This window comes from Ahaetulla prasina, chromosome 5, assembly GCF_028640845.1.
Source record: "Ahaetulla prasina isolate Xishuangbanna chromosome 5, ASM2864084v1, whole genome shotgun sequence".
NCBI lineage: Eukaryota > Metazoa > Chordata > Lepidosauria > Squamata > Colubridae > Ahaetulla > Ahaetulla prasina.
In genome coordinates this window covers 2,479,698-2,504,174 of record NC_080543.1, presented here as the reverse complement: position 1 = coordinate 2,504,174, position 24,477 = coordinate 2,479,698, and the positions used below count along the sequence as shown (strand labels likewise).

The 24,477-nt window shown below is 46.3% G+C and overlaps 3 protein-coding genes across 9 annotated transcripts in view; all 3 read right to left on the bottom strand.

Moving 5' to 3' along the window:
- ARRB1 (arrestin beta 1) overlaps nucleotides 1-1,856 on the bottom strand; it is a 94,477-nt gene extending 92,621 nt beyond the window's left edge. Inside the window, exon 1 of one of the 4 annotated variants that reach the window (XM_058185528.1) lies at nucleotides 1,120-1,856. In XM_058185528.1, the coding sequence (XP_058041511.1) occupies nucleotides 1,120-1,139 (20 nt within the window). In that variant the 5' untranslated portion in view covers nucleotides 1,140-1,856. The remainder of the gene's footprint in view (nucleotides 1-1,119) is intronic. The other 3 variants (XM_058185526.1, XM_058185527.1, XM_058185531.1) reach the window with 3 other exon arrangements.
- A 6,019-nt stretch (nucleotides 1,857-7,875) lies between these two features.
- Nucleotides 7,876-20,804, bottom strand: LOC131199777 (uncharacterized). Of its 4 annotated transcripts, none has more exons than XM_058185932.1 (2): nucleotides 20,689-20,804; nucleotides 7,876-8,930 (listed from the first exon to the last, which is right to left on the bottom strand). In XM_058185932.1, the coding sequence occupies exon 2, from the start codon at nucleotides 8,882-8,884 to the stop codon at nucleotides 8,147-8,149; it is 738 nt and encodes a 245-aa protein (XP_058041915.1). In that variant the 5' UTR covers nucleotides 8,885-8,930; nucleotides 20,689-20,804; the 3' UTR covers nucleotides 7,876-8,146. The 4 variants fall into 4 exon arrangements, with proteins under 4 accessions (XP_058041915.1, XP_058041913.1, XP_058041912.1 ...); XM_058185930.1 differs by lacking the exon at nucleotides 20,689-20,804 and adding an exon at nucleotides 17,356-17,469; XM_058185929.1 differs by lacking the exon at nucleotides 20,689-20,804 and adding an exon at nucleotides 17,045-17,176.
- Nucleotides 13,674-24,477, bottom strand: part of ATG16L2 (autophagy related 16 like 2) — a 52,966-nt gene continuing 42,162 nt past the window's right edge. The window contains exons 16-19 of the mRNA XM_058185067.1: nucleotides 23,852-24,001; nucleotides 23,296-23,343; nucleotides 21,256-21,357; nucleotides 13,674-21,032 (exon numbers count right to left, since the gene is read on the bottom strand). Of these exons, the coding sequence (XP_058041050.1) occupies nucleotides 20,945-21,032; nucleotides 21,256-21,357; nucleotides 23,296-23,343; nucleotides 23,852-24,001 (388 nt within the window). The 3' untranslated portion in view covers nucleotides 13,674-20,944. The remainder of the gene's footprint in view (nucleotides 21,033-21,255; nucleotides 21,358-23,295; nucleotides 23,344-23,851; nucleotides 24,002-24,477) is intronic.

Genomic DNA, 24,477 nt, shown 5'->3' with positions numbered 1-24,477 from the left:
CATCAGATTAACCATCAATCTTGGTTAAATTGGGTTAACGGCAACCTGTAAAAGCAATGTGGTGGATTATGACAGGAGACATTTGGTCCCTGCCACAGCCTGGCCTACCTCGCCATGTCGTTGTAGGAAAGAGCAGGATAGAGCCCATTTTAATAAAGATATAAAGATAAAGATATCACCACCAGCAAACACCCGCAAAAGGAGCCAGGGTCCACATGGCTTTGTGGGCCATCGCCCGTACGGAACTACAGTCCCCAGCATCCCCTACCAGTCTCGATGGGGAAGGGAGATGGGATCTAGCAACCCAGTCTCCCCACCTCCCAATTTTGCAGGAAAGATTTTGCCTCTGCTATTCAGCGTTGCTAGTCCTCAGCATCTGGTAAAGTGCCTCTGAAGGTGGAGGCTCCATTTCGCAAGGAAGGAAAGGTGCTTCACAAAAACCCCACACCATACAGCACAGAAGGATAGAATTGGGGGCGGGGGGGACAATGAGTATCTCCCCCTCCCAATTTTAATTTTTTTTTTTTAGCTAGGTGGTGGGAAATCAGAAATGCCTTCCCGTTTTGGGCAGAATTGGCTAACCTGAATATACTCTTTGAAGCGTTGGCACAAAGGAATTCCAGGTTAGATGCCACTATGGGGGGGGGGGGGAGTTTCCTCTCCCTAAACGGGGGGGGGGGTGTTTGGAGTCTCTAAACGGGGGTCCTCCTCCCCTCCTCCTCCCCTCCTCGTCCTCCTTTTTCTCTTCTCTTTTCAGCACCGGCGCTGTCCCGTCTTCTCAACCAGACTGCGGAAATTCCCACGCCCGCAAAAGCCTTCGACGCCTCTCAAACCCGCATCTATCCGCACGGCCCCTTCCCACGTTACGCATCAAACCCCAACCCCCCCTCCAATTCCATCAGACCCACCAGATATAAGACCTCCCCTCCTCCTCCCCTCCCACAAAAATCCCGGACGGCCCAGAAAAGGGGTCGTCAGCAGAAGGCAACCTCCCCCTCCGGCCCAGAGGTCGTCAGAACGGCCCGACACGCGTCCAGCCCCGCCGAGGCTTGCAAATCCCCCCTCCCCCAACACGTCCCCCAGGAGCCCGGCTGGGTCTCCAACCCTGCGCCCGCTGACCTGGTGCCTTTGTCGCCCATGGTCGCGGCCCCTCGGCCGGGCCGGACGCCGGGCAGAAACGGGGAATAGCCCGGCTGCAGGAACGGGACGAGACGGGCGAGGATCCGTCGGGGTTGCGCGGATCGTTTCCCGGCTGCGGAGCGCTGGTGCTGGGCCGGCCGGCCGGTCGCTTCCCCCGGAGAGGCTGCAGCTGCCCGGGTCTCTGCCGGCGCCTGCCTGCCTGCCTTCCTTCCTTCCTTCCTTCCTTCCTTCCCTCTCCTGCCGACGCCTGTGGGGCTCCGGGCTGCTCGGTCCGCGGAACAGGCTGAATGCTGCAGCTGATGCTACTGCGCTGCCTCCTCCTCCTTTTCCTTTTTCTCCTCCTCCTTTTTTTTCTCCACCTCCTTTTCCTCCTCCTCCTTTTCCTCCTCCTCTTTTTCCTCCTCCTTCGTTTTCTCCACCTTCTTTTCCTCCTCCTCCTTTTCCTCTTTCTTTTTCTCCTTTTCCTCCTCCTCTTTTTCCTCCTCCTCCTTCTTTTTCTCCTTTTTCTCCTCTTCCTCCTTTTTCTCCACCTCCTTTTCCTCCTCTTCTTTTTTTCTCCACCTCCTTTTTCTCCTTCTCCTCCTCCTCCAGCCGCCGCGTCACGCCCGAGAGAAGCAAGCAGCCCCTCTCCTGCACCCGCGGGGAGACGCGTTCACACGACGCCGGGCGGCCGCCCTTGCATCACGTGTCCGACAGGAGGGAAGGCTTGCGAGGGGAGGGGAGGGGGTGGAGACGCCTGCCTGATGGCCAAGCGCGGGCCTCTGGAAGGGGAGGGGGCGCCTGCACGCGAGAGGGAGGCGGCGTTCTCACGACTCGCCGAGCCTGGGGAAGGGAGTGGCGGGGAAGGGGAGCGGCGTTCTCCCCTCGCGAGCAAGGTCTCGCAATTCTCCGCCTTTCACGGAGACAAACTGGTTGCTTCGTCGTCCCTACCAGCATGGTCTCCCAATTCAATGAGATTCCGAATAACGGAGTTGGGAGGGACCTTGGAGGTCATCTAGCTCAACCCTCCCGCCCCGCCCAAGGAGGAGACCGTACACCATTTCTGACCAATGGCAGCCCAGTCTCTTCTTGAAAGCCTTCCGAGATGAAGCCCCACAACTTCCAAAGGCAACTTCGGTTCCATTGATTGATGGTTCTCACTATCAGAAAATTCCTCCTTATTTCTAGATTGAATCCCTCCTTGATCATTTTCCATCCATTATCCCTTGTCTGGCCATTGGGTGCTTTGGAAAACAGCTTGACTCCCTCTTCTTTGGGGCAGCCACTGAAGATATTGGAAGATGCTATCCTGTCTCCCCTGGTCCTTCTCTTCCCTAGACTAGCCATGTCCAGTTCCTGCAACGTCGTATGTTTTAGCCTCCAGTCCCCTCATCATCCTGGTTGCTCTTCTCTGCGCTTTTTCTAAACATCTTTTTTATAGTGTGGTGACCAAAACTGGAGTCAGTACTCTAGGTGTGGTCTTGCTAGGGCTTTACAGAGTGGTGTTAGTACCTCTCTTGATCTTGATTGTATCCCTCTGTTAATGCAATTTATTTATTTTTATTTATTTATTTTTGTCATAACAGTATATATAAGCATTAGCATGAAAATATCTGTATAATATATAAGCATATATATGAGCATAAGTTTAGGATTTAGGATTGCCTTGGCTTTTTTGGCTGCACACGGCTGGCTCATATTTAGATGATTGTCCACTAGGACTCCAGGATCCCTCTCCCAGTGACTGATATTAAGCCTGGTTTCCCCCAATTTATATGTGGACTTTGGTTTTGTTTTTTCCCCAAGTGTAAGACTTCACTTTTCTCCACCTTCGCCTTACTCCGGCTGCATTCTCACAAAGCTGAGTCGTGCCGCCTTGCGTGCAATCTGTGATTCTGGAATTTGGGTTGTTTGAGGCAAACCAACATGGATGGCTCAAATAAAGGAGTCCTGCTGGAATTCTCCCTTGGCTGCAAAGGAAACGGCATTAGATGCTGTCCTTCTATCAACCCATTTTACCGATGGGAAATATCAAAAGCCAGGAAAAGCTCCAGGCCCAGACAAGATAACTCCTTCTTGCTTAAAAGTCTGTGCTGACCAATTGGCCCCCATCTTCACCCATATTTTCAATAAATCACTAGAGATGTGCTATGTTCCTTCTTGCTTCAAACGCTCTACCATCATCCCAGTGCCGAAGAAGCCCACCATCAAGGAACTGAATGACTACAGACCAGTTGCTCTAACATCTGTAGTCATGAAAACCTTTGAAAGGCTAGTGCTTTCCTACCTGAAAACCATCACGAATCCGCTCTTAGACCCCTTGCAATTTGCATACCGAGCAAATAGATCAACAGATGATGCTGTTAATATGGCTCTGCACTACATCCTACAACATCTTGAGTCTCCAAAGACCTATGCAAGGGTCCTTTTTGTAGACTTTAGTTCAGCATTCAATACCATCATTCCAGACATTCTTCTAACTAAGCTAAACCAGCTACAGGTACCGGAACAGGCTTGTAAGTGGATCACAAGCTTCCTAACAAACAGGAAGCAGCAGGTGAAGCTAAGCAAGATCACATCAAATACCTGTACAATTAGCACAGGGGCCCCCCAAGGCTGTGTGCTCTCCCCTCTTCTCTTCTCTCTGTATACCAATGACTGCATCTCCAATGATCCATCTGTTAAGCTACTGAAGTTCGCAGATGACACAACAGTGATTGGTCTCATTCGAGACAATGACGAATCCGCATATAGACGAGAGGTCGAACGACTAGCCTTGTGGTGCAACCAAAACAATCTGGAACTGAACACACTCAAAACCGTAGAAATGGTGGTAGACTTTAGGAAAAACCCCTCCATACTTCCACCTCTCACAATACTTGACAACACAGTATCAACAGTAGAAACCTTCAAATTTCTGGGTTCTACCATATCGCAAGATCTCAAATGGACAGCTAACATCAAAAACATCATTAAAAAAGGACAACAAAGAATGTTCTTTCTGCGCCAACTCAGTAAGCTCAAACTGCCCAAGGAGCTGCTGATCCAATTCTACAGAGGAATTATTGAGTCTGTCATTTGCACCTCTATAACTGTCTGGTTCGGTTCTGCAACCCAACAAGAAAAACACAGACTTCAGAGGATAATTAGAACTGCAGAAAAAATAATTGCTACCAACTTGCCTTCCATTGAGGACCTGTATACTGCACGAATCAAGAAGAGGGCCGTGAAAATATTTGCAGATCCCTCGCATCCTGGACATAAACTGTTTCAACTCCTACCCTCAAAACGACGCTATAGAGCACTGCACACCAGAACAACTAGACACAAGAACAGTTTTTTCCCGAAGGCCATCACTCTGCTAAACAAATAATTCCCTCAACACTGTCAGACTATTTACTGAATTTGCACTACTATTAATCTTCTCATCGTTCCCATCACCAATCTCTTTCCACTTATGACTGTATGACTGTAACTTGTTGCTGGCAATCCTTATGATTTATATTGATATATTGATCATCAATTGTGTTGTAAATGTTGTACCTTGATGAACGTATCTTTTCATTTATGTACACTGAGAGCATCTGCACCAAGACAAATTCCTTGTGTGTCCAATCACACTTGGCCAATAAATTCTATTCTATTCTATTCTATTCTATTCAAGGGCGAGGCCGTTCTGTTGGGAAATGCACAGCAGTGCTGGGAGAAAGCAAATCTTGGCTCAAGGTGTGCTGTGTTCGAATCAGACTCAAGGGTCCAGAGGCTTTCCTGGCCTGGCTTGTTAGCAGCTGCTCATTGGGACATGCAACTTGAAAATCCATTTTGACCCTCCTCAAAAGGACAGCTCCTCAAATTGGGTCATTTTGTCTTCATTCAGCAGCTGGAAGATGGGTGCCCGGGTGTCACCCTGCCAAGGCCTGGAGAAGACTTTCCCGACAATCTGGAGATCACCTGTTGGTCCCCCATCCAAGTACTCGGTTTGGAGAGACCACACAGGGCCAGCTTGCCTCTCACAGTCAAAACAGGGAGGGATTCTTCCTGGGTGCCTTTGACTTCAAAGGTATCGAAATTCAGACACTTAGGAACTAACTCACATTTATGACGATTGCCAGGGGTCACGTGATCCCGTTTTGTTTTTTTTTGTTGTTTACATTTATACCCCGCCCTTCTCTGAAGACTCAGGGCGGCTTACAGTGTATAAGGCAATAGTCTCATTCTATTTGTATATTTTTACAAAGTCAACTTATTGCCCCCCAACAATCTGGGTCCTCATTTTACCTACCTTATAAAGGATGGAAGGCTGAGTCAACCTTGGGCCGGGCTCGAACCTGCAGTAATTGCAGGCTACTGTGTTCTTAATAACAGGCTTTACCAGCGTGAGCTAAACCGGCCCCTGTTGCGACCTTCTGACAAGCGCAGTAAAATGGGGATATCAGATTCTCTTAACAACCGTGTGGCTAACTCGGTTCACTTAACAAGTGGCAAGGAAGGTCACAAAATGGAGCAAAACTCACTTAACAACCGTCTCTCTCTCTCTCTCTCTCTCAGCAGTGGAAATGTTGGGCTGGAATTGTGGTCGTAAGTGAAGGGCTATCTGTACCTTTGGGGAGGTGCGTTGTCCCTTCGAACGGTCACTAAGCAACCCGTCATAAGTCGAGGACTGCCTGTACAATGGCTGGGTCTTTATTTCGCATGGATGGAGGAGAAGGCCAGGTCTGATCCAAGGCTTGGATGGGATCCCAGAATTGTTGGTTACATCGGGAAAATGAAAAACATCCCGGATTGTGGTATTTTACCACATCCACCCTGTGGCCACGAGAGAGAGAGAGAGAGAGAGAGAGAGAGAGACACGGATGATACCACGAAGTCACCAGGCGGTGGCCTCAGGCGAACCTTTATAGGAGAATCAACAACTCATCTTTTTTTTTAAAAAATCTCAGCGGATTCCAAGTTATATAAAAATTCAAAATCGAACTGGTGAGGGTGTTTCTCTGCCTTGCATGGCTTTGCTCCAATTTTATAAAGTTGCAAAGTTTCATCTCTCTCCGCAACGGATGGAAGTCCTCGACTTACGGCGGTTCATTTAGCGGCCGTTCAAAGTTGCGGCGGCGGCGTTTGGAAAAAGTGACTGATGACCGGTTTTCACACTTAACAACCGTTGCGGCGTCCCCGTGCTCGCGTGATCAAAATTCAGGTGCTTGGGAACTGACTTGCACTTATGACGGTTTGCAGTGTCCCGGTTTGCAGATCCCCTTCCGTCAAGCACTTAACAACTGTGTTACTAAACTTCTTCAGTGATTCACTGAACGACTTCAGCAAGGAAGGTCGTATCATGAGACAAAGCACACTTAACTGTCTCGCTTAGTGACAAAAATTTTGGGTTCAGTGTCAAGGACTACTTATTCTTATACAGAATAACAGAGTTGGAAGGGACCTTGGAGGTCTTCTAGTCCAACCCCCTGCTTCAGCAGGAAACCCTATATATCAGGGATCTCCAACCTTGGCAACTTTAAGCCTGGAGGACTTCAACTCCCAGAATACCCCAGCCAGCTTTGGGAGTTTCTGGGAGTTGAAGTCCTCCAGGTTTAAAGTTGCCAAGGTTGGAGACTAGTTACAGCTCTGTCAATTTAACAGTTTGAGATTTTTATCCTTGTTTCTAGACAAGGACCAGCTGGGAAGAGCTAAAATATTTTATCCATTTTATTTATTTCTTCCATTTCTATAACTGTCCAACTCAGCAAAGTAACTCTATGCATGACGCCTTGGGAGAGTTTGATAAAACCGTTCGTTCTTACTTCTCCCTCCTCCGAGTACCGTAATTTGTGTTTTCAGGGTTGTATATGTCCACGTGTGCGTGTGTATTTGTGTGTATACAACAACTGTAGAAGCAGATGTCTCTTCTTTCCCACACTCTCATCCATCAGAATAGAATAGAATAGAATAGAATAGAATAGAATAGAATAGAATAGAATAGTCAAATAGAATTGAAACCTGAATTGTTTCTTCTGGGGATAATTAAAGGGAAATATCCCCAAAGGATTAAATATCTGATTATTCATATTATTTCAGCAGCGAGAATTGTACTCGCAGAAGTTTGGAAAATGTCCACCTTACCAACAGACTGTGTAATAATCTGGAAAATTTTTGAACGTGCACAAATGGACAAACTTACTGTAGAATTAAATAATAAGGAAGACTCGGACTACAACCCAACTTGGGAAAATTGGTATCAATGGATAGAAATTAGAAATAGGAAATGTATAGAACAAAACAAGACATAAGTTGTATTTACACATGTTTGATTAAGCAGGAATATTTGGGGATATATGAACAAAGTTAAGAATTGTGTACTGTCAGATTGACGTTGAATTGTAGAATTGTTACCGATGTGTTTGTGTTATAGATGTATTTTTATTTTTTAGATGTTAATAAAGGTTTTTTTTAAAGATTAAAAGAAAAAGAATGCAGAATAGAATAGAATAACAGAGTTGGAAGGGACCTTAGAGGTCTTCTAGTCCAACCCCCTGCTTAGGCAGGGAACCCTACACCACTTCACATACAGGCTGTGTCAGTATGTTGAGCAAAATGGACACTTGAAAAGTATCTATGGGCCTCACCACACCTTCACAATTCTACAACCTTTAATGCCCGCACTCCCATGTGGACCCCCACTTACTCCCCTCAATATTTTAGCTTCAAATCACACACCTCACACAATTTTAGGTGCTCCCATCGTTTATTGAAAAGAATCAGGGGAGCAATTGCACAGAGGCATTCAACTCCCAGTTAAAAACGGGGTGCAGAAGAAGACTCACAAGAGAAATACGGCGGTCACTTCCGGGTGTCGCTGGTTTACAGAGTTACGAGTAAATTAATCAAATTCCAATTAATTCACTTAATAAAGCTTGGGTTTTTGTGGTTTGAAGCGTAGTCATTCAAGGCCCAGGATTGGAGCATCAATTTTTGGGCGGTCGTCAAGCGATAAGGGGCCGGCGATAAAGAGGCCGACCCCTAGAAGATGGATCTTCTAGTACATATCCAAGTCATCCGGAGACGGGACGATGGCTTCCACCTCGTTGAGATCTTCCAGAACTTCTTGCAGGTCGATCAGGCAGTCGTTGAAATATTCCATTCCGACCTCCATGATCTTCTTGAGCAAGGCCAACGTTGGAAAGAAATTGAGGTGGCCCAGTTTCTCGTGAACTTCGGGATGAGACTCTAACCACGCCAGGCTCTGTTGCTGGTAGTTGAGGAAGTCATGAAGTCCCTCAAAGCAATTGAGTGTCTTCTCGGGCTCCAGGCCTTCCAAGCCCTGTTGTACGACGGACAGGTATTTCACACAGTTTTGTCCCTCCCAGTCTTCGTCTTCCACCTTCTCCAGGAAATCTCGGAGACTCCAGAAGCTGTGGTAGATCTTCCACGGACTAAGATGGACCAGCATCCTGAAGAAGGGATCCAGCTTCTTCAAAACTCCTCCTCCTTCTGAAGGCTGCTGCTTCCACTCATCGGAGGTGAGGAGAAGGCCGGTGCTTTGCAACCCCTTCAAAAGGGCGCAGAATTGGCCGAGGAGGAGGAAGAAGCCCGTGTCTTCCAAGATCTCCAGCATGGTGGGGACGCTGCCGATGAGGCTGGCGGCGTAGGATTGGTCCCATTTCACCGTGTCTTTTGGGACCAGGGACACGCCGAGAAATTGAGTCGAAAGTCCCATCATATCCACAGCTCCCCGCAGAGGGTTCAGGTTCTCTAAGTATTCGTCCTGCCACATGGTCTTCTTGACCTGGTCCACACTAGGAAATTTCAGGAGCTTTTTCCTATGAGAAATGGGCACCACAGAGTTAACAGAGCTGGGAGGGACCTTGGAGGTCATTTAGTCCAACCCACTGCTCAAGTAGGAAACCTTCTATCATTTCAGACAAATGGCTGTCTGGTCTCTTCTTAAAAACCTCCAGGGATAGAGCACCACAACTTCTAGAGGCAAGCCTTTCTTTTTCTTTCTTTCCTTCCTTCCTTCCTTCCTTCCTTCCTTCCTTCCTTCCTTCCTTCCTTCCTTCCTTCCTTCCTTCCCTTCCTTTTCTTTCTTTCTTTCCTTCCTTCCCTTTTTTCTTTTTTCTTTCCTTCCTTCCTTCCTTCCTTCTTTCCTTTCTTCCTTTCCTTTCCTTTTCTTTCTTTCTCTCTTTTGTTTTCTTTCTTTCTTTCCTTCCTTCCTGCCTTCCTTCCTTTCTTTCTCTTTCTTTTCCTTCCTTCCTTCCTTTCCTTTTCTTTCTCTTTTGTTCTCTTTCATTCATTTTCTTTCCTTCCTTCCTTCCTTCCTTCTTTCCTTTCTTCCTTTCCTTTCCTTTTCTTTCTCTCTCTTTTGTTTTCTTTCTTTCTTTCCTTCCTTCCTGCCTTCCTTCCTTTCTTTCTCTTTCTTCCTTCCTTCCTTCCTTCCTTTTCTTTCTCTTTTGTTCTCTTTCATTCATTTTCTTTCCTTCCTTCCTTCCTTCCTTCCCTTTTCTCTTTCTTTCTCTTTCTTTCTTTTTCTTTCTTTCTCTTTCTTTTTCTTTCTTTTCTTTCTTCCTCTTCCTTTTCTTTCGTTCTTTCTTTCTTTCTCTCTTCCTTCCTTCCGCTTCTTTCTTTCTTTCTCTTTCCTTCCTTGCTTCCTTCCCTTCCTTTGCTTTCTTTCTGTCCTTCCTTCCTTCCCTTTTTTCTTTTTCTTTCTTTCCCTTCCTTCCTTCCTTTCTTCCTTCTTTCCTTTCCTTTCTTCCTTCCTTTCCTTTTCTCTTTCTTTCTCTCTTTCTTTTCTTTCTTTCTTCCTTCCTTCCTTCCTTCCTTCTTTTCTTTCTCTTTTGTTCTCTTTCATTCATTTTCTTTCTTTCCTTCCTTCCTTCCTTCCCTTTTCTCTTTCTTTCTCTTTCATTCTTCCTTTCTCTTTCTTTCTTTCTTTCTTTCTTTCTTTCTTTCTTTCTTTCTCTCTTTCTTTCCTCTCTCTCTCCCACTCTTTCTTTTTTCCCTCTCCCCCTCTCCTCTCTCTCTTCCCCTCCCCCCCTCTCTCAAAAACCTTTCTCTGAAGTACAGCTGGGTAGAAGTACAGATAGTCCTCAACTTATGACCACAGCTGAGCCCAGCATTTCTGTTGCCAAGTGAGAAATTTGTTTAAAGAACTTTGCCCCATTTTGCAACCTTTCTTCCCGCCGTCGGTAAGGGAATCACTGCAGTTGTTAAGCGAATCAGCTTCCTCGTTGACTTTGCTGATCAGGTGGTCGCAAAAGGGGATTACGTGACCCCTGGGACACTGCGACCATCATAAATACGAGCCAGCTGCCAAACACCTGAATTCTGGTCGCGTGACCAAGAGGATGCTGCAGCGTGTGAGAAAAATAGCCACTTTTTTCAATGCCCTTGTAACTTCGAATGGTCACTAAATGAACTGCCGTAAGTGGAGGACTACCTGTATTATGCTTTGCCCTGCTCCTTTGTGGAATTGATTTTCACAAGATGGACATTCACTGGGATGGCTTAAAACAAATAATCAGTGATTTTTTGCTATAGCACAGGGGTCTCCAACCTTGGTCCCTTTAAGACTTGTAGATTTCAACTCCCAGAGTCCCTCAGCCAGCAAAGCTTTGCTGGCTGAGGAACTCTGGGAGTTGAAGTCCACAAGTCTTCAAGCAAAGCTGGCTGAGGAATTCTGGGAGTTGAAGTCTGGAGGTCTTAAAGCAAAGCTGGCTGAGGGACTCTGGGAGTTGAAGTCCACAAGTCTTCAAGCAAAGCTGGCTGAGGAATGCTGGGAGTTGAAGTCTGGAGGTCTTAAAGCAAAGCTGGCTGAGGAATTCTGGGAGTTGAAGTCTGGAGGTCTTAAAGCAAAGCTGGCTGAGGAATTCTGGGAGTTGAAGTCTGGAGGTCTTAAAGCAAAGCTGGCTGAGGAATTCTGGGAGTTGAAGTCTGGAGGTCTTAAGGCAAAGCTGGCTGAGGGACTCTGGGAGTTGAAGTCCACAAGTCTTAAAGGGACCAAGGTTGGAGACCCCTGCTATAGCAGACAATGATCGTGCCAAACATTTAATAAATGTAAATTGAAAGCTATTCTTGGGGGGGTGGGGGGTGTCTCCTTGGTGGTCTCTGAGCTGGGTGGTTTTCTATCAGACCTTTCATTACCCAACTAGGTGATGTCATCAGTGCTAGAAGAGGAGGAGGAGGGGAAGAGAACCCTGGAATCCTTGGTGCTGTCTGAGCTGGGTTCTTTTGTTCCAGACGTTTCATGATCCAACTAGGGAACATCATCAGTGCTAGAAGGAAGGAGGATGGGGGAGTGAAGGGAGGAGGGGAGAGAGAAAGGGAGAGAAATGGGGGAGGAGGAAGGAAGGAGAAAGAGGGAAAAGGAGAAGAATGGGGAGGAGGAATGAAGGAAAGAAGAAAGAGGGAAAAGGAGAGGAATGGGGAGGAGGAAGGAAGGAAGAAAGAAGGAATGGGGAGGAGGGATGAAGAAGAAAGGGGAAAAGAGAGGAATGGGGAGGAGGGAGGAAGGAAGGAAGAAAGAAGGAATGGGGAGGAGGAATGAAGGAAAGAAGAAAGAGGGGAAAGGAGAGGAATGGGGAGGAGGAAGGAAGGAAGAAAGAAAGAAGGAATGGGGAGGAGGGATGAAGGAAAGAAGAAAGGGGAAAAGAGAGGAATGGGAGGAGGAGGAAGGAAGGAAGAAAGAAGGAATGGGGAGGAGGAATGAAGGAAAGAAGAAAGAGGGAAAGGAGAGGAATGGGAGGAGGAAGGAAGAAAGAAAGAAAGAAGGAATGGGGAGGAGGGATGAAGGAAAGAAGAAAGGGGAAAAGAGAGGAATGGGGAGGAGGAAGGAAGGAAGGAAGAAAGAAGGAATGGGGAGGAGGAATGAAGGAAAGAAGAAAGAGGGGAAAGGAGAGGAATGGGGAGGAGGAAGGAAGGAAGAAAGAAAGAAGGAATGGGGAGGAGGGATGAAGGAAAGAAGAAAGGGAAAAGAGAGGAATGGGAGGAGGAGGAAGGAAGGAAGAAAGAAGGAATGGGGAGGAGGAATGAAGGAAAGAAGAAAGAGGGAAAGGAGAGGAATGGGGAGGAGGAAGGAAGGAAGAAAGAAGAAGGAATGGGAGGAGGAATGAAGGAAAGAAGAAAGAGGGAAAGGAGAGGAATGGGGAGGAGGAAGGAAGGAAGAAAGAAAGAAGGAATGGGGAGGAGGGATGAAGGAAAGAAGAAAGGGAAAAGAGAGGAATGGGGAGGAGGAGGAAGGAAGAAGAAAGAAGGAATGGGGAGGAGGAATGAAGGAAAGAAGAAAGAGGGAAAGGAGAGGAATGGGGAGGAGGAAGGAAGGAAGGAAGAAAGAAGGAATGGGAGGAGGAATGAAGGAAGAAAGAGGGAAAGGAGAGGAATGGGGAGGAGGAAGGAAGGAAGAAAGAAGGAATGGGAGGAGGGATGAAGGAAAGAAGAAAGGGAAAGGAGAGGAATGGGGAGGAGGGAGGAAGGAAGGAAGAAAGAAGGAATGGGGAGGAGGAAGGAAGAAAAGAAAGAGGGAAAAGGAGAGGAATGGGGAGAAGGAAGGAAAGAAGAAAGAGGGGAAAGGAGAGGGATGGGGAGGAGGAAGGAAGAAAAGAAAGAGGGAAAAGAGAAAAGGAGAGGAAGGTAGGAAGAGTAAAGGAAGAAAGGGAAAGAGGAATGGGGAAGGACGAGTGAAGGAAGGTGAATAGGAGAGAAGGAAAGTGAGAGGGAGAGGGAGGACTCTGGAGTCCTTGGTGATATTGGCTACACTTGCTTGCACTGAAGCTATTACCTAATTGGGTCGTAAAACGTCTGCAAGAAACCCAGCCAGCTCAGAGCGACCGGGGACCTCCGAGTTCAGTCCTGAGCTTCACATCTTCTGGTCTCTCAGAATATATATTTCTCACAACAGGGGTAAAAAAAAAAAGGATAGGGAAAAAGTAAATTCAGTTGAGCTGGCCACGTAAATGGCTTTCAACAAAGAGAAGCTTTTCGTTTAATCCTGCTTCCTTTGAAAAACCAATAGTAGTTTTTTTTTTTATTTAGGCTCAAAAGTAGTTAAAAAAAAGGAATGTAGATTCCCCCCCCCCTGTAGAGTGAATAATTGAATTGCTATAAACTTGTAGTAACTAAATCTGTCATGTCAAAAATTGTGTATGGTCTGCTTGGGCAGGTGAGGGGGGGTGGACTAGACCTACAACAGGGGTCTCCAACCTTGGCAACTAAGCTGGCTGGGGAATTCTGGGAGTTGAAGTCCTTCACGCTTAAAGTTGCCAAGGTTGGAGACCCCACAAGGTTTCTTCCAACTTTGTAAATGTCAGGCAAAAAATTGAGATTGCAAATTTAGCGTTTTGCTGCCTTCAATGTCTTTTCCCCCCTTGTTATCCTGCAGCCCTCTCTTCCCCCTTAGTTTTCCTTGTGTTCCATATTATAATAAATTCTAATACAATCTTAAAAAAAAGGAGAAATTCGTGGAAAACCAGTCTACTAAGGACTCCGGCTTGAGGGCCACGTGCTCCCCACATGGCAAGGCGCAAACACACACACACAAACAAACCTAGGAATTAAAAAAAAAAACAACCTACAAAAAGGGAAAAACAGTTAACGCATTCAAATTTTGCAAAAGGCTCTGCGGTGCTGCAACTTAAAAGAGAAGTTTAATAGAAGTTATTCCAAAGGCAACAATAAACCAACATTTAACCAAAACAGGTGGGGGAAAAAAAATAAACAACTACTGGAGTCCCTACTTATTTATTTTTCATTAAATCACAAAGTTGCTTTCAAAATCAAACCCAGCTTTTTTTTGGGGTGGGGAGGAACCATGAACCAGATCAACCCACCAACCCACCAACTCACCAACTCAACTGCTCAAAGACCCCAAAGGAACTCCAAGGGAAAAGGAAAGATGAAGGGCCCCTCTTGGCCCTTTTAAAGGACCTTCTACTGATTGGGAGAAACCAAACCTTTGTGGGGGGGGGAGCTTCACAAAACAGGAACTCTTAGCTGGGACCTGATCCTGCAAGGATTTCTGCAGGACGTCTCAGCTAGTTGCAGGCCCAGCTGTGGCATCTCCACAAGGAGAACTGGACATTGGACGGTGGGCTTCGGTTGCTGGTCCAGTGTTGGGTGACTCCCAAAAGCAGAAAAGGGGTATTTTATTTTTTTATTTTATTTTTATTTTGTCACAACATTATATACAAGCACATACATTGAACGGAAACAATAGGACAGGAACGGTAGGCACTTTTGTGCACTTATGCACGCCCCTTATAGTCCTTTTAGGAATGGGGTGAGGTCAATGGTAGACAGTTTTTGGTTAAAGCTTTTGGGATTTTGAGAAGAGACCACAGAGTCAGGTAGTGTGTTCCAAGCGTTAAATCTGTTGCAGAAGTCATATTTTCTGCAATCAAGATTGAAGCGGTTGACATTAAGTTTGAATCTATTGTTTGCTCTTGTATTATTGCGATTGAAGCTGAAGTAGTCTTCGACAGGAAGGACATTGCAATAGATGATTCTGTGTGTTAAACACAGGTCTTGTCGGAGTCGGCGGAGTTCTAAGTTTTCTAATCCCAGGATTTCAAGTTTTGTTGTTTACAGAGGAGTATTTACAGTATTACAGTATTGGTATCTCAACCTTGACAACTTAAAAGAGGGGTGGACTTCAACTCCCGGAATTCCCTAGTGGGCTTTGTTAAAAAAAAGAGCAAACCCCACTTCCTTCTAGCACTGATGATGTTCCCTAGTTGGGTCGTGAAACATCTGCAAGAAAACCACCAAGCTCAGAGAGCACCAAGGACCCCCACAGATGTCCTTCTCCTCTTCCTCTCCATAAGCCCTACTCCCTTCTAGTACTGAGGATGTTACTTAGTTGGGTCATGAAATGTGTGCAAGAAAACAGTCATCACCCTACTCCTCCACTCTGCAAACCCCACTCCCTACTAGCACTGATGATATAACCTAGTTTGATCGTGAAACGTCTGCAAGAAAACAACCCAGTTCAGGGAGCACTGAGGACCTCACATTCCTCTTCCTCCTCCTCTTCCTCCACAAACCCTTTGCTGGGTGGGGAATTCTGGGAGTTGAAGTTCACCCCTCTTCAAACTGCCAAAATTGAGATACACTGGTCTTAAAATTCAACCATTTGTGACTCAGACCCACTTTGTACGTCGGGGTGTGTGTAGATGCCCTTAACGTTGTGCTGGGGGATAGTTTGGTGGTGCGAAAGGGGTACATCCTCATTTCATTCATTTACGTGCATTTTTATAGCGCAGGGCTGAAGACTTTGCGTGAGTTCTAATGCCGTAAACGCAGAGGTCTTCAAACTCGGCCGCTTTAAGACTTGTGGACTTCAACTCCCACAATTCTCCAGCCAGCTTTACTACCGGTTCTATAGAACCGGACCGAACCGGGGGCAACCCGGTGTTTGTGTAGCAGGTGTATTTGTGCCATGGGTTCAAGAGGGCTTCCTGTTTAACTCTGGCTGACTCTGACTCTGGATGCTCAAAAGAACAAAGTAGACAACCCCAACCACACGATCAAAGCTTTGCCTTCTTGGTCAGGTGCATTGGGCGAGCGAAACACTTGAACCCAGAGCTTCCTGGTCCCAATCCCACCCTTAAATTTCCATTCCTTTGAGTCCACGCGATGGAGAGTCACCTGGTGGCCTCCTGCCTCTTCTCTTGAGGCCTTGGAAGCCTCTTAGCAGGGGGTTGGGCTAGAAGACCCCCAAGGTCCCCTCCAAGGCTTGTTGTTCTGTTAAGATGACACAGGAATGGTTCATTCTTGCTTCCAAGAAGCTCCGTCAGAAGTTTCTGTTTGGTAGACCGAACCAAATGTAACCACCACTTACTACAAAGATACTCACTCTGGCGTGGTTGAAGCTCTTTATTGTCAGATACAAACCCACCACATTTTTGGTATCATATTTGTTTGTTGGTTTATTTAATTCCTATTAGATTTATACCACATTTTTGGTATCATATTTGTTTGTTGGTTTATTTAATTCCTATTAGATTTATACCACATTTTTGGTATCATATTTGTTTGTTGGTTTATTTAATTCCTATTAGATTTATACCACATTTTTGGTATCATATTTGTTTGTTTGTTTATTTAATTCCTATTAGATTTATACCACATTTTTGGTATCATATTTGTTTGTTTGTTTATTTAATTCCTATTAGATTTATACCACATTTTTGGTATCATATTTGTTTGTTTGTTTATTTAATTCCTATTAGATTTATACGACCACCCACTAAGTCCCAGGGACTCTGGGCTGCTTAAAAAAAAATAAGAACCCAATATATAACAATAAAAACAATTACTCCCCCATTTATATGAAGGCTACATATTTGCTGCACTCTGGAAAAAGTGCAGAGAAGATAAAAAAAAAAGATGATTAAAGGCCTGGAGGATAAAACATACAAGAACAGTTGCAATAATTGGGTTCGGCTAGTCTAGTGAAAAGGATTAGGGGGGGACATGAAAGAAGTGTTCTAATATTTGAGGGGCTCCCCCAAAGAAGAGAGGGTCAACCTATTCTCCAAAGCACCTGAAGGCAGGACAAGAAGATGGAAGAAGGAACCTAGAAATAAGGAGAAATTTCCTGACAGGGAGAACAATTAATCAGTAGAATGACTTGTCTCTGGAGTTTTGGGTGCTGTAACTCTAATCCATCCATCCTTCCTTCCTTCCTTCCTTCCTTCCTTCCTTCCTTCCTTCCTTCCTTCCTTCCTTCCTTCCTAGTAACAACAGCCCTTAGACTTATATACCGCTTCACAGGGCTTTCCAACCATCTCTAAGCACTTTACAGAGTCAGCCTCTGTAAATCTGGGTCCTCATTTTACCGACCTCGGAAGGATGGAAGGCTGAGTCAGCCTGGAGCCTGGTAGGATTCGAACTCTTGGCTGGGGGCAGAATTAGCCTGCAATCAGGGGTGGGTTCTACTTACCTTTACCACCGGTTTGCAACGGGAGCGCACGCGCGCTTCTGCGCTTGTGCAGGTCACCCGTGAGGACGCCGTGGCAGGTGGGCGGAGCCTGCTGCCGGTTTTGCTACCGGTTCTGTAGAACGGGACCGAACTGGGAACAACCCACCACTGCTTGCAATGCTGCATCCTAACCTCTGCGCCACCATGTTTTTACGTGAATCCCTGGAGTTGCTGAGTTTAGTATCAGGCTTGTTAAGGGAACCTGATCTTCCTCGGAAACCCGCAACCATCACAAATACGAACCGGCTGCCAAGCGTCCGAATTTTGATCACCTGACCGGCTGCAAAAGTTGTGGGAAAACCGATCCTGCCACTTTTTTCAGTGCTCCGGGGACTTCGAATGGGCACTAAACGAACGGTTGTTAAATCGAGCACCGCCTGTATAGAACTGGATTGTGAAGAGAGAGAGAGAAAAGAAGAAGAAATGTTGACTTTGGGTTTTCTTGATTAGAACAGTGGTCACCAACTGTTGGTCCCCAAGAAAATGTTGGTGGTTCGCAGAAAAAATATTTGCATTTTTTATCTTGCACTAAATCACAGGTCCTCAAACTACGACCCCTGGAACGGATACGTGCAATGAACGGTTGTGTTGCTGCAGAGAGTCTCCCCCTTTAGGGTCTTTTTGTGTGGGTCGGAGGGGGGCAGAAATTCCAATTTGGGGTCTGCTTCAGCCTCCTGGTGTGGGGCTTTGGGTGAAGGCTAGAGGGAAGAGCCACTGGTGGCGAAGAGCTGGAGGGCCTTGTTCCAGTGGGACTGCATCATGGCCTGGAATTGGCTGACCATCTCAGCCCGCTGAGCCTCCAGGCGCTAGTATCTGGCTTTGCACTCCCACAGGTCTTCCCTCTGCTTGGAAAGCCTATGCTCCTAGTCCTCAGTGAGGTGCTTCTGCTGAGCCTCCTTCTGGGTCAGATCCAATTTGAACTGAGCTGTTTGGCCAACTCTTTCTCGTGGTGGCTGCTTAGCTCCAACAACTGCTTCCTGTGGGGGCCCTAAGGAGCCCGGGCGGGGAGGCGAGGAGTGGGTGGCAGGGGAGGGGTGAGTAGAGGCGCCATGCCCACCCAGTTACATGACCACCTAGCCACACCCACCCAGCCGGTCATTAGGCAGATCGTATTAGTGGTCCTTGGGGTTTAAAATTATGAATTTAGTGGTCCCTGAGGTCCGAAAGGTTGGGGACCCCTGGATTAGAAAGATTTGGTGTTATAGGAATGGCTAGTTATATACCACATTTCCCCAAAAATAAGACCCTGCCTTATATTTTTTCGAACCCTGAAATAAGCGCTTGGCCTTATCGCCATGCGCTCAAAAGCCTGATTGGGGTTATTATCAGGGGACGTCTTATTTTGGGGGGGAAACAGGGTAGTAATGTGTAAAAGCAAAAAGCCGAAGTTGGAGTGTGTTTATCTTGTACTGTGCTAAGAAGAGCTGGAAGTCAATGCCTCCCCTTCCTTCCTTGGGGTTGGACTAGATGCCCTAACAAGGTCCCTTCCAACTCTGTTAATTTGTAATCTTTCTTCCTTTTTTCTTTCTGCTTGTATCTCACACCCCTTTCCCTCCTTCCCTTAATTTCCTATTTTTTTCCTTCTCTTCTTTGTACTTTATATCAGGGGTCCCTTTAAGACTTGTGGACTTCAACTCCCAGAGTTCCTCAGCCAGCTTTGCTGGGTGGAGGGGTTTTTTTCTCGGTTTGCAAATGTTTTCCACCTCAACGAAAGCAGGGAGGGGGAAAAAACCCCCCCACATTTTAGCAGCCGGGCATCAGAGGTCCAAGATCAAAGCTGAGCCAAACGCTCACTGGCACTCTGCCAACTGCTAGAGGGGCAGCCCCCCCACCTCCACCCCCTGGGGAAAAAATATTAGTGAGAAACCTTTGCGAGGGACTGTTGGGTGTGAAGAGGTGTGAAGTGATGCCTGAGAAACACTTTGAGTGCCAAGAGCCAGATGCACAATCAATTTTTTGCAAGGGATGTGATGCACTAGAAATGTCTATTTTCCTTTGTTTATTGCTGCGATTCAGACTTCCTTCCAAGCGTGTAATAATAATAATAATAATAATAATAATAATAATAATAATAATAATAATAATAATAATAATAATAATAATAATAATATCAGAGTTGGAAGGGACCTTGGAGGTCTTCTAGTCCAACCCCCTGCCCAGGCAGGAAACCCTGCACCATTTCAGACAAATGGCTATCCAACATTTCCTTAAAAATTTCCAGTGTTGGAGCATTCACAACTTCTGCAGGCAAGTCGTTCCACTTATTAATTGTTCTAACTGTCAGGAAATTTCTCCTTAGTTCTAAGTTGCTTCTCTCCTTGATTAGTTTCCACCCATTGCTTCTTGTCCTGCCTTCAGGTGCTTTGGAGAATAGTTTGACTCCCTCTTCTTTGGGGCAACCCCTGAAATATTGGAAGACTGCTATCATGTCTCCCCTAGTCCTTCTTTTCATTAAACTAGGCATACCGAGTTCCTGCAACCGTTCTTCATATGTTTTAGCCTCCAGTCCCATAATCATCTTCGTTGCTCTTCTCTGCACTCTTTCTAGAGTCTCAACATCCTTTTTATATCGTGGCGACCAAAACTGAATGCAATATTCCAAGTGTGGCCTTACCAAGGCATTATAAAGTGGTATGAACACTTCACGTGTTCTTGATTCTATCCCTCTGTTTATGCAGCCCAGAATTGTGTTGGCTTTTTTAACAGCTGCTGCACACTGCTGGCTCATATCTAAATGGTTATCCACTAGGACTCCAAGTGTTTGCAGAAAGCTTTTTCGTATTCTACCTGCCTCTTACACATTTGGTAGCCGATGAAATGGAGAAGACCCTTAAGCATTGGCCATCATCTCTGAGCTTTGTGGAGATGAATAACAGGAGTTGGAAGGGACCCTGGAGGTCTTCTATTCCAACCCCCTGCTCAAGCAGGAAAACCTATGCCATTTTAGACAAACAGCTGTCCAATCTCTCATTACAAACCTCCAGTGAGGAAGCACTTACAACTTCTGGTGTTAAATTTATGTTTTACCGACAAAGTATGCTCCATCCCATAATTGGGTAGACCACGTTGCCCTGATAAGACTGGTCCCATGAAAAAAAAACCCAACACACAACTTCTGGTGGCAAGCCGTTCCACTGGTTGATTGTCCTCACTGTCAGGAAATTCCTCCTTAATTCTAGGTTGCTTCTCTCCTTGCTTGGTTTTCATTGGTTGCTTCTTGTCCTGCCTTCAGGGGCTTTGAAGAATAGGTGGACCCCCACTCTTCTTTGGGGCAGCCCCTCAAATATTGGAAGACTGCCATCATGTCGTTCTTAGTCCTTTTTTCATTAAAATAGACACACCCGATCCCTACAACCATTCTTCATATGTTTTAGCCTTTGGTCGTTTAATCAGAATACAGAATCCCAGAGTTGGAAGGGATCTCAGAGCTCTTCTAGTCCAACCCCCGTGCTCAAGGAGGAAACCCTGTCATTTCAGACAGACAAATAGCTGTCTAGCCTCTTCTTAAAAAACCTCCAGTGATGCAGCACCGGCAACTTCTGGAGGCAAGTAGTTCCATGGGTTAATTGTTCTGTCAGGAAATTTGCTAATAAGCCTGGTTTCACCTTTGAGAGCTTTTGTCTTTGCGGGTCTAGTGAGAGTCGGAGGGCTCGGCGCCATGTCCTGGCTCCCCATCTGCCTCCTCCCCCCATCGCAAGGAAGAACAAAGACTTGAATCTGGGGCCGAAGGGAGACCTGCTTCTCAGCTCCCACCGGCCTTCTCCTCGTTCCGATGTCCAACGACAATCCGTTTCCAAAGCCACAAAGGCAAAAGTCCAGCAATGAGACAGAGGTGTAGCAGCATCCATATCTTCTCCTCCGCTACCGCCACAACACGACTTTCCGACACCGCCCCGCGCTCCCTATGTGTACTCCAGAGGGACTCCACGCCACAGCGTTGACAGAAAACCTGGAGAGAGAGACACAGAGAGAGAGAAACACCATTTTTGAGGGAGCCCCCCCCCAATGGAATAAGACCTACAGGGAGGCAGGAAGGATGGAGGGCTCCCTTTTTGGGGTCTTCCTTGTTTTTTTCCCCTGATCTGCTGGGAGCGAGATTTGAACTTGCCACCTTGGCGGCTTCGTTTCCAATGGACCCTGCCGGAGGGGGGTGGAAACAAAATATTCCTCACCGGTGGACTCCTTCCAAGCGGTTTTCCAATTTCCCCGTTGCCATGTTCCAGAGAAAGAGGGTCCCGTTTGAAGAGCCAGCCAAGGCGTAGCGTTTATCCGGGCTGCCGGTTTCAGAAATTCCGAATAAAAAAACGAACGTCAAGAAATCGGAAAAGAGGGAAAAGAAGCGGAGAAACAAGAGACTCACGAAAAACGATCCTATTCCGATGGCTTTTTAGGGAAAGAAATACAGGTGTGAGTAGCCCTCCCTGACAACGGTTCATTTAGTCACAATGGAACTGGAAAAAAAAATGACTTATGACCATCTTTCACACTTACCGACCGCTGCAGCATCCCCAGGGACATGGGATCAAAATTGGGATGTTTTGACAACTTAGCAACAGAAATTTGGGGCTCAATTGTGATTGTAAGTCAAGGACTAGCTGTATACCCCTCTCCACCTTCTGACTGACTCTGGGCTCCCAATCCAAACTTAAAACAACATTTAACATTTATAGAACTTACCACTAGCCCTTAGACTTATATGCCTCTTCACGGGGCTTTCCAGCCCCTCCCTAAGCGGTTTACAGAGTCAGCCTCTTGCCCCCAACAATCTGGGCCCTCATTTTACCCACCTCGGAAGGATGGAAGGCTGAGTCAACCTGGAACCAGTCAGAATCGAACTGCTGGCAATTGGCAGAGTTAAAATGCGACACTGCATTTTAACCACTGCACCAAATAAAGGATGTGTCCTTCCTTCCTTCCTTCCTTCTCACCCTTCCTTCCTTTCCTTTCCCTCCTCCTTCCTTCTCTCCCTACCTCTTCCTTCCTTCCCTCCCCTTCCTTCTTTCCTTCTTTTCTTCCCTCATTCCCTCCCCCTTCCTTTTTTCCTTCCTTTCCTCCTCCTTCCTTCCTTCTCTCCCTACCTCCTCCCCTTCCTTCTCTCCCTCCCATTTCTTCCTTTCTTCCTTCCATCCTTCCTTCTCTCCCTACCCCCTCTCCTTCCTTCCTTCCTTCCTTCCTTCCCTCCTCCTTCCTTCCTTCCTTCCCTCCCTACCTTATCTTCCTTCCTTCTCTCCCTCCCCTTCCTTTCTTCCATCCAACCATCCATCCTTCCTTCCTTCCTTCCTTCCTTTCTTCCTTCCTTCCCAATAGCAATAGCAGTTAGACTTATATATTTTTTTTATTTTTTATTTTATTTTATTTAAATTTTTATACCGCCCTTCTCCCGAAGGACTCAGGGCGGTGTACAGCCAAAGATAAAAACAGCAAGTATACAAAGTTAAAATATCAATTTAAAATACCTATTCCATAATGGCCGAATTAAAACCGTCAAATTGACCTAACCTAAAATACCCCATATAAAATTACAAAGAATTAAAACTTTAAAATTTAGAATTTAAAAAATCAGTCCAATCCCGCTTGAATAAATAAATGAGTTTTTAATTCCCGGCGAAAGGCCCGAAGGTCCTTATATACCGCTTCACCGTGCTTTCCAGCCTTCTCTAAGCGGTTTACAGAATTAGCCTCTTGCCCCCAACAATCCGGGTCCTCATTTACTGACCATGGAAGGACGGAAGGCTGAGTCAACTTTGAGCCGGTCAAAATCGAACTCTAGACTGTGGGCAGAATTCGCCTGCAATGCTGCATTCTGACCACTGTGTCATCACGGCTCTTAACCTGTCAAAACCTGAACCTCTCTATTTATTGAAAGCATTTATCAACGTTCCTTCTTCATGTTGTGTCCCAATTACAGGGCAAACATTCGCATACTTAAATAGGTGAGTTACACAACACTTTCCCTAAGTGTGAAAACGATGCCCAAAGGTATGGAAACCATGGCAGGGTTAAAAGAGGCCCTAAAGCAGAGGTCTGCAAACTTGGCTCATTTAAGACTTGTGGACTTCAACTCCTAGAACAAAGCTGGCTGAGGAATTCTGGGAGTTGAAGTCCACAAGTCTTAAAAGAGCCAAGTTTCCAGTCCCCCTGCCCTAAAGGAAGAGACTCATTGTCCAAAATCCCAAAGATTGTGCGCCATCCCTGAATTGGCAAGGACTCACCTGAACACAGCCTTGGTCCCGTCAGACCCACATTTGAATCCCTCCGCTCTTTCCAAAAAAATAAAGAAGATTATAGTGAGATGAAAATAAAATCTTGGTAGCTCAGGGTTGAACCGCTGGGTCCTTGGTGCTCTCTGAGCTGGGTTGTTTTCTTGCAGATGTTTCATGACCCGACTAGGGAACATCATCAGTGCTAGAAGGAAGGGAGGGTTGGAGGAGGAGGAGGACAACAACTGCAGGGTCCTTGGTGCTCTCTGAGTTGGGCTGTTTTCTTGCAGATGTTTCATGACCCAACTAGGGAACATCATCAGTTCAAAGAAGTGTAGAATTTGCCCCTTGCACTGATAAAGTTCCCTAGCTGGGTAAGCAAATGTCTGCAACAAAACAACCCAGCAAAGAAAGCACCAGTCCTCCTCTCTGCAAAACCCCCCTCCCTTCCAGCACTGATGACGTTCCCTAGCTGGGTCATGAAACGTCTGCGGGACAAGAACCCAGCCCAGAGATCATCAAGGACCGCACACCGGGGCGGTCCCACCTCCAGTTCCCCGCTCCTCACCTGAATACCTGCTGGACGGTGTGCATCCTGAGGTCGATGACCTTGAGAGCGTTGTCCTGAGAGCAACTCAGCAGGTGAAGCTGATCGGGGCTGAGATTGAGCGAGGTCACCTTGCCTCCCACGGGGATCATCTGGGTGCAGTGAGGGTCCCTGGGGGAGAGAGCAGAGAGGGAGGGGCTTACCGTAAGAAAAAAAAAATCAGCTAAAGGCAACCGTAAAACTAAATTTCAAACCCAACAGTTATTTTAACCTTGCGAATAAAACAAATAAAACAAAAATATATATTTAAAAATCGACAGGAGTTGCTGATTCAGTTCTACAGAGGAATTATTGAGTCTGTCATTTGCATCTCTATAACTGTCTGGTTCGGTTCTGCAACCCAACAAGAAAAACACAAGACTTCAGAGGATAATTAGAACTGCAGAAAAAATAATTGCTACCAACCTGCCTTCCATTGAGGACCTGTATACTGCACGAATCAAGAAGAGGGCCGTGAAAATATTTGCAGACCCCTCGCATCCTGGACATAAACTGTTCCAACTCCTACCCTCAAAACGACGCTATAGAGCACTGCACACCAGAACAACTAGACACAAGAACAGTTTTTTTCCCCAAAGGCCATCACT